Consider the following 9,526-nt stretch of genomic DNA (forward strand, 5'->3'; position numbering starts at 1 on the left):
TATAAATATATTGAAAATACATATTTAGATGTCTGTAAAAGGAAAAGAATCTCTTCTCAGCCCCCACCCCAGTCACTCTCTTCCAGAAGAAACCATTTTGTCTATTTTCTGTGGAATTCTCCAGAAATCACATTCACGTGTTGTCTTATTTGCTTTTCACTGTGTCTTCCTTTACTGTTCAGTGTACACACACACACACACACACACACACACACACACACACACACACGTATGTGCTTACTTATTCATGGTCGGAGTGAGAGAGCTGGAGTGTGCACCGTCTATGCGCTCAGCACCAAGATGCACATTTCGTTAGCTCCACTTTATGGATGAGAATGTTGAGGTCCAGAGAAGTGAAATAACTTCCTCAGGGTCTTACAGTTAGTAAATGACATAGCCACTCCATGTGCACACTTGCTTTGTAGACACTTCAGTTGTTTCATTATTGAAAGACTCTCCATATTAAAAGACTAAAGGGAAGTCTCAAAATTAGTGTTAAGGCTAAAAGAAAATAAAGAAGGACTGGATGGATGAGGGTGAGATCTAAGAACAGTTCCTAAAATTGTATCCCCGAGCTTAAATCCTAGACAGTAGATGTAGGAAGTGACCAGATCTGACGGGTCACCAGTGCTTCGCTGCCCAGTGAGGCTGTGGGAGAACCAAGCTCCCTCAACCAGGGGAAAGGGTCTGGTTTTGGAAAGCATTCGAGTTGATGGGAATAGAACAGAAGTTACTTCCCACCGGCCTGAGGCTTGCCTGCTTTTACCTGGACACAGATCCTGAGAGAAGCCCAGAGCAGTCGTGGCACTGGCCTACTCTTTTGTATTCATATCAGCATCATGGGAAACTTGGTGTGTCTGTGCTGGAGTACTCAGAAATCTTCCTGGGAAGCCAGGAGAAACTGGGAGCAAGGGTATATGTGCTCTGTTCTCTTTTAACAGAAGAGGGTGTATTTCATAAGTTACCTTCAGTCGAAGGAGAAAGAATAGTTACTGTTTAGTGGGTCTATATCTGATAGATGGGATGGTGTGCTGAGTGCCTTCACTGACATTTCGTCTTCATTATAGCTCTGTGAGATGGAAGTTGAGTCCCACGTTATAGACTTTGGTCCTGACCATCAGCACGTTAGGCCACTTGCAGAGGGCATAGAACTGAAGTGGCGGGGGCGGCATCTAGACACCTGACTACAAAGCCTATGTTTTTGCCAATGTTTTTCCTTGGACTCAGAAGCAAAACAGACGAAACAGACAACTGTCACCATAGGGGACACAATTAAGTCTGTTAACCACTTTGTCTTTTGTGGACATTTCGAGTCTTAAAGTTAATGATCTCTGTTTCATTAGTATCTTCTAGTTACTCAGTGAAAACACTTGATAAGCTTGACTTCTTAGGATGAAAAATGGTTTTTCTGCAAGTGACACAATTCCATTTTTCTTATTATTGAGTAGTAGTCCATTGTATATATGTACCACATCTTTTTTATCCATTCACCTATCGATGGTCACCTATGTTGCTTCTATATCTTGGCCATTGTAAACAATGCTGCAATGAACAAGGAGTGCGTATGTCTTTTGGAATCAGTGTTTTTGTTTTCTTTAGACAAATACCCATACATGGTATTGCTGGATCGTATGGCAGCTCTATGTTAATTTTTTGAGGAATCTCCATACTCTTTTCCATAGTGGCTACATCAATTTACAATCTCTCAAATAGTGTGCAAGAGTTCTCTTTTCTCCACATCTTCACCAGCACTTGTTATTCATTGATTTTTTTTTTTTTTTGATGATAGCCATTCTGAGGTGATACCTCATTGTGTTTTTTGATTTGCATTTCCATGATGATTAATAATGTTGAACAACTATTTATGTGTCTGTTGGGCATCTGTATGTCCTCTTTGGAGAAACATGTATTCAGGTCCTCTGCCCATTTCTTGGTCAAAAAAAATTTTTTTTTTTTTTTTGCGTTAAGCTGTATAGGTTCCTTATATATTTTAGATAATAATTCCTTTTCAGAGATATCATTTGTGAATATCTTCTCCCATTCAGTAGGTTGTCTTTTCGTTTTGTTAATGATTTCCATCACTGTGTTTTTTTTTTCTTTGAGATCCTTTTCTTTATGAATTTGCTCTGAGCTCCAGCTCTGGAGCAGCAGATCAAAAGCTGCCAAGGATGAGTGGGGAGGAACTAAACTGTCTGGCTTCAGGGTGAAGGCTGGAGGGTCAGTTTTCTGCCAGAGAGAAGCCTGGCAGAAGCCACTGTTCCCCTGTCGAGCCCTCCCCCAACACAGCATGCAGAGGCAGGCGGGCACCATATCTGAGAATGACGAAATCTTATTTTATATTATGAAATCTGAATTTATATTGGAATGTAAACAACCAATCATTTACCTGCTGGCAGAGGCTTACTGGAATCAACGTTTTTCTAACTATGAGTCATGGTTCATTAGTAGGTTATCCATTTAATGGGTCATGATCAGCATTTTAAAGAATAGAATAGGACAAAATAGGATAGGATAGGGTAAGATGATAGGATCAGATCGGATAGGATAGAATAGGATAGAATAGAAAGATACCAGTGCATTGCACACAGCAAGGGTAAATATGTTTTGTGTAATTTTTGTTTCAGTGACATATATTTATGTGCACATCAATTTAAAATGTATTTCTTACTACTGTAGGTCACAGGTTTTAAAAACTTATCTTTGGAAGGAGAAATGCGAACAGATGCACAATTTATTAAATAGCGTATCGTTCTTTTCAGTGAATAACTTGCCCTATAGTTCCTAACAGAGTACCCTTAGCCCATCGACATAGGGGTATTTTCAAGTAGAGTTTTCTGGACATATCTGTGTTCATCTTTCCCAGATACTTGATTAGATAAATGTGCCTATTAGATTCAAAACATGTTTTGGACACTCAGGGAAGGCAAAGTGACATTTCTAAAAGCTCTGTGAGTTAGTGGTAGAGGTGGGACACCAGAATTCGATTATTTATGGATTCTTTTCAGACTGCAAAAAAGCAGGGTGAGCAATGGCTCTCATACTGAGGTCAGCGAACATCTGTTCCTTCATAGATGGAGCTAGAGAACAAGAGAAACAGACTGATTACAGCAAAAGGGATGGGGCTGGACCCAGGGAACGGTTTCCCTGTGCAAAGGAGTGAGCATGTGTGTAGCACCCCTCCTTGGAGGTCTTGAGAAGAGTAAGGTCAATTCCCTTCTGCCATGGGGTCTTTTGCGGGGCAGCAAGCGGGTGAGGTTAGCCTGAGTTTTTTCCCACTTCGGGATGTCCTTATTCCTTTAGCCACGCTCTGCCTCTCTCCCATTAGCAAGCGTAATTGAAGCTGGCCGTGTTTCTGTCCTCAGCCACGGATGGATGTGATGAATGCCGTGGTGTTTTGCCGTGCTGCAGTTAGCTTTGCTTTTCATCCGAATGTCAAACCAAGCCTGCAACAGCTGTGATCAGCTGTTGGAAGAGGGGGAGTTGGGTGGGAGGGGGCAACTCCTGGCCTCTTGCCCAGCCCTAGTCGAATGCTTAGTGTCCCCCCTCTCAGTTTGTCTCTTTCTGTGGCTGACTCTATCTCTAGGTCTTTTTCTATCTTTTCATGTGCATCTCTTTTTTAGGCTTTTTCCCCCCACCTTCTTCCCTCATCTCTCCTTGGGCAATTGGGAGCCACCATGCTTCGACATGAATCCTTCAGAGCAGTTGGTGCTGTTAGGGCTGGGGAAGCTACAGAGAGCACCCACTTCTGACTTCCCCACCCCACACCACCGCTGGTGATAAGGTGCTCTGTGATGACAGGAGAGAAGCTTGAATTCAGCCAGACTTCGATTCTCATCTTGACTCCACCACTCGCTGACCATGAGATCTTGGCCAAGTACTTAAACTTCTCTGAGCCTCAGTTTCCTCTTGTATTATACGGGTATATCAGTGCCTGCCTGAGGATACTGTTGTGAAGATTAAATGAGAAAACTTCCAGAAAACTTCCTTGCTCATAAATTGAAATATACTGCCTGTTAGCGTATGTTCATTTCCCTTCCTGGCTCCTTCTCAGACAGAGTCTCCCCACCTTGCCCTCCTTGGTAGCTGTGTGCCCCACATGGTGGCCTGATGCCACCCCACCTCTCCCTTCAGCCCAGGGCCTGCTTTGCTTTTACTGAGCATCAAAGCTTTGTTGAATTCCATGGAGGAAACAGTTTCATGAAGAGTCATAATTCTTCTGGTACCAGCTTTTGGAATTTTTCCAGTCTTAGCAAAAAGTGAGTCTGAGAAAATGAGCCATTTTTCATAGGAGTCATTGCAAGATAGGATGGGGGTGAAAAGGCAATGGGGAGGATAAACCCTGACCTCTCCGTGGATCTGAGAAGGAGGCATGAGCTCTCGTCACACACTGACATTTTGTTTCTTAAGCAGCACAGCCAAATTATAGAGATGGTTTGTAAAAGAGGATGATACTGATCAACCGTGACTATTACCACCAGCCCTCCCCACCTCATTCACTCAGCCTTTAACTTGGTCACAATCAGCTTTTCTCTGGGTACAAGCAAGGCCAGCCCCCCTCTCATGGCCATAGTCCCAAAGCAAATGCCTAGGGATGAAGCCCAGGATTGTCGCTGGCACCTATATCTTCATTGAGCCCACAGGCTGCAGAGAACTGTATGAGAGTCTGTGGGTCTCTTCTCCCCTCTAAGGCCTGTAAGTGAGCGGGAGTCAAGATGGACTCACTGCCCTGGGATCCTCTCATGATTCTTGAGGCTCCTCTGGAAGGAGAATCTAGACACCAGAGGAAGCTTTGAGAATATCGGAGAGAGAGAGTAGGAAAAAGACATTTCTAGTCTGACATTGGCTTTTTTGGACTTTGGTCCTTTTATTCCATGGACACTTATTGGTCGGGCCATGGATTTCTCTTCTTTGCCCCCTGTTTCCCAAGTCTGAAAGTCAAGGGCTTGCCCGATGCTTTGACCTCAGAGGTTTCCCTCAGCGAAGTACCCCTCTTCCCTCCATCTTTTCTCAATCTTAATACCACATTCCTCTTCGGGCAGGTTTAAGGATTACCGAGAGCCGCCGTGGGCCCCAAACCCATATGAGTTTTCCAAACAGTACTGGTCTGTTCTGTCTGCCCGTCTGGCTTTTGTCATAATCTTCCAGGTGAGTTTTTCGGATAAAGAATAGCCAATTGGAACCCAAGCTGCAAGAGTAAAGACAGCCATGTCTCCAGGTTTTCATGGCACTGTGTGACTCGAGGGGCCTTGGCGTGTGGCATGCAGAGCGAGTGCCCCCTTCCCTGGGTGAGGCGGGAAGCACTCTCCAGAGGGCTTCCATTATTTGATGGATTTGCAGAAAGACTAAAACACGGAGTAAGATTACAAGGCAGAGGTAGAGTAAGTCGCAGAGCGGAGACAGCATCCCATTTAAACTTCAGACAACAAAGGGAAGTGGGAAGAGTGGTGGAAACCAGAGTCTCGGCTCTAATGCGGACGAGCAGCCCCACCGGAACCTTTCTCCCAGCCCTCTCGGCTGGCTCCCTCTTTTGTTGGTGGTGTTTTTAGCCCCTGAGACATCTGGTGGGAAGGGCCCAGAGCCATCCTGCCATCTCTGAATGAATAGCAAACTTGAGCCCAGTGATTCCTATCACGGACAATAGCGGCAGCTCCAATTGCATCTCCGAGATTCTCCGAGCACGAGGCCCCAGTTCCCACTCGGGGTCCTGCCCGTCTTCGAGCAGCGCTGGAGCACAAGCCCAGATCCTGTTCTCGTAGACTCACTCAGGCTTTTGTACTCCCTGAAGGCCGATCTCTAGAGGGCTCTAAAATATCCTGCCCCCAACCCCAGCCCAGGAAGTGGAGAAGCCCACCGGCTAGTCTTTCAGCTAAAGAAGACAGCCATTCTTCTTCTGGAGAGATGGGGCGATATATTTGAAAATTTGCTCGGACAGCCCCCTGCTGCCCCTCCAGCAGCAGCCTCCTCGCTTTACCGTATGTCACCTGTAACATTCACACTGTAGAGAGCTGGTTTAAAAGAAGAGTGTATAACTTGAAGCAGCTCTAGATTACCTAAGGCAGCCAGGAGCCTTTGCAAGCAGCAGTTGGTTCTGCTGGGCTCCTAGGAGCATGCAGGGTTCAAGGTCGAGCTGTGCATGGGTTTAGAGCATGGAAGACACAGCAGTGCTCTGTCATCTCAATCTGGGTTCCATCACTGTTCTGTGTTTCAGAGGGGAGAAGACACATGACCATATAATTGTCAGGCAGAGAAGAATACCACAGTTGGAGGAGTTATTGGGAGGGTATAGGCTCAGGTGGCTTGAGAATGGGAACCAGATCATCAAAGCAGTGAATGAACATTCACTGGGCCTTCCATGCTGGCGCTGTTATAACGTATTCACCCACTTTAACAAAATGCTCCCAGGGAAACGTCGTTTTATCCTACCTATATTTACGAGGGAGGAGATGTGGCTCTGCAGACAGAAGGAAGCCAATCACAAGTGTAATGGAAAGTTAGAACTGGTAAAGGAGAGCTGGAGGCAAGGGACCCAGACAGGCCAGGGTGACCAGAGTGGAACAGAGAGCAAGATGTAGTAAATGTGAGTGACGAGTCAGGCTGGCTGAGGCCAGAACTCATTGTGGACATCAGAGGCCCATCTCTGACATGGAGGACAGAGGGTCGGGTGCAAGGAAGAGAGACACAGCTGGCTCAGTGAAAGCCCTAGAGAGGCCGTTGGGCCTTGTGGCCACTTCCCAGGAAGCTCTGGAACAGGGGGCCCGGAGGCTTTGAGGCCAAGAAGCCAGAACAGGGCACACGAGATGGGCTGGAGGAGGGGAAGACACAATGGCTAACATTATGGAGACCCTCTATGTCTGAGGTATTGATTCATTCAATCCTCACACAACTCTAAGACATAGGAACTAGTACTATTCTACTCTCTACCTGGGACATGAAGACCCCGAAGGCAGTTATGCATGTTGGCTAAGATTCCCCGCCAGTAAGCAGCAGAGCCAGAATACACACAGAGGCATCTGCTCCCGGGTCTGTGCTCTTCACCGCTGCACCCTGCCACCAGCCCCACTGCCACCACGGTCACAGTGAAGGCCAGAGCTGGACGGTGGCACACCAGCGTTCCCAGCCAGGCCTCTCCTCTCAACTCTCTCCCTCTCTTTCGGCAGAACCTGGTGATGTTCCTGAGCGTCCTCGTAGACTGGATGATCCCAGATATCCCCACGGACATCAGCGACCAGATCAAGAAAGAAAAGAGCTTGTTGGTGGACTTCTTCCTGAAAGAGGAGCACGAGAAGCTCAAGCTGATGGATGAGCTGGACCTCAGGAGCCAGGGAGCGGGGCATCAGAGCAGGAGGAGCCGGGCGGCCAGCTCGGCACCCTCGGGCCGAAGCCAGCTGGGCAGCATCGCGTCCTCGGGGTCTCAGCACACCAACGTGTGAGCGAGTCAGCCCCACCACCGAGAGGGCGCTGCCGTGGAGGGACCACGCACGAGCATGTCTGTGCGTCCACATGGTGTGGCGTCCGTCCTCCGCCCGGATCTGGCCTACGGGGTCTTGTAAAGGGTGTGAGTGTGAAGAGAGGGAGAAATTAGAGCAAGTGAGAGAATGTGTGTAGGAAGGAAGAGAAATGATGCTGCTTCTCAGAAACTTCAAGCTTAAGTTTCTTTTAGGTCCTCTATTGAGTTGTATCCTTTGGGGGGATTGGCACCCTGTTTTGAGTTTATCAGTGAAAGAATTGAGTCTCTGTACCCCAAAATTCCCAGGCACCATGAGCCTTCCCTATGTTCTCTCAGGTACCCCCTCATTTCAGGCAGCCCACAAGCTATCACGGAAGCACAGTCAGAGCTCTGTTCTAACGCCCATCATAAGTGGTCACCGACCCCCTTTCCTTCATCACCCTGAGGAAACCCTCTGAGTTACTTGCAGCTGGGGCTGTCATAGCCTCAGTGGATGCAAATTATGTTCCAGGGCTGATTGCTGTGGCCACTGGACCTGATGGAGAGCAGCAAAGGTTCAAACCTGGGCTTGTCTTCAGTTCATGTCATGGAGATGCTTTAAGCTAAATGCAATTAACCATCATGTTATGCAGGTTAAGATTTAAAATAATAAAATAAATGGAAACATTCTTTATAAAAGTACTTCTCCTTGTCTTTGGTTCTCTCTGTCTCTGTCTGTCTGTCTGTCTCTCTCTCTCTCTCTCTTTTCCACACACTCCCAACCCAATATTTGTTGAGTATCTATTTTGTGCCAGGCATTGTCCTCAGACTAGAGATACATGAGACAAAATCCCCGCCTCTTGGAGCTTAAGTTCTGGGGAGAGACAGACAATAGCCTTATAAATGTGTAGTATTTTCGATAGTAATAAGTGCTCTGGAGAAACAGGAATCGTTAGGACACAGGAGGTGAGGGATTTACCATTTTACATACAAATTCAGTTTAAACTCAAGATGGTTGAGAGCTTACCCCTCGCTATGCTAATATCATCAATAGGTAGTAACCTTCCATAGCTCTGCGGTTAGAAGATGTTCAAATATAGTTGGAAGCAAGAGCCAAACATCACTCATCATTGCCTTTCACACACCTCAACCACACCTGCTTCCCAGAAACCAGCTGCAGCCTCTTCCTATGGACCTGGCCCCAGTTTCTTGCAGGTCAGTATGACTGGAGTCTAACTCAGTGCTTAAAAGGAAGCTGCAAGAAGGCCCATGCTCCTGAGGAGAAATGAGAGTTGCGATTCTGATATTTCAGCACATCCGGTGATGCGAGGGCCTGTGGATACTTTGGCTGGTCATCGTTGCTCCCCGTGGCTTCTTGTTTCCTCCCGGGCCCATGCATGATTGCACCGCCACCAACCCTTGCTCTGGAATGTCGTTCCTTCTTTTAAGGGGATACCAGAGCATCGATGCAGCTCTTAGTAAGAGCAGCAGGCAGTCATGTCCCAGGCCACTCATGCACAAGTAATCCTCTAATAAATTTTAGTTACATCACACCTGAATGTTCAAACTTGCCATTTGAGCCTAGATTCAAACTACAGTAGTATAAAAACATTACATCATCTTACAACAGGTTTCAGCTGATTTGGGGAAAGTGAAGTGGCCAATAGGAAGAAAATTTCACCTCAAGGGGCATTAATGACATGAAAATTCCAGGCCTGTAAAAAGGAGGACATCCCCAGCAACTCCTACCAGTGTGGGTGGGGTATTTCCAGGAACCAGTGACGGTCCACGGTCAGGGTGCCGCCACCACCAGGGCACCCACGTTGCTGTGACTGATTCGCACCCAAGCCCATTGGCTGCTCGTGCTGGTTCAAGACCCCACCTCTTTTCCTTCTTTTCTACATTCAACATTTTTATATGACTGTAGAGGTGAAATTTGCACACCAAGAAAGAGTCAGACAATCTGAAAAACAATGAAAAAGAAAGTAAAATCACCCACAATCCCCAAATCTATAATCAGCGTCGACAATTGCTGTGTTTTCTTCCAGACTCTCGTGCCCATTTATTTTTAATTACAGTTCTGCAGTAAATTCTGCGGTA

General features: G+C 46.6%; 1 protein-coding gene across 1 annotated transcript in view; it reads left to right on the forward strand.

Moving 5' to 3' along the window:
• ANO2 (anoctamin 2) overlaps positions 1 to 8,128 on the forward strand; it is a 307,510-nt gene extending 299,382 nt beyond the window's left edge. Inside the window, exons 24-25 of the mRNA XM_011365894.2 lie at positions 5,040 to 5,145; positions 7,158 to 8,128. Coding sequence (XP_011364196.1) covers positions 5,040 to 5,145; positions 7,158 to 7,430 — 379 coding nt within the window. The 3' untranslated portion in view covers positions 7,431 to 8,128. The remainder of the gene's footprint in view (positions 1 to 5,039; positions 5,146 to 7,157) is intronic.
• The last annotated feature ends 1,398 nt before the right edge of the window (positions 8,129 to 9,526 follow it).

The sequence above is a fragment of the Pteropus vampyrus genome, unplaced genomic scaffold, assembly GCF_000151845.1.
Source record: "Pteropus vampyrus isolate Shadow unplaced genomic scaffold, Pvam_2.0 Scaffold116, whole genome shotgun sequence".
Classification (NCBI taxonomy): Eukaryota; Metazoa; Chordata; class Mammalia; order Chiroptera; family Pteropodidae; genus Pteropus; species Pteropus vampyrus.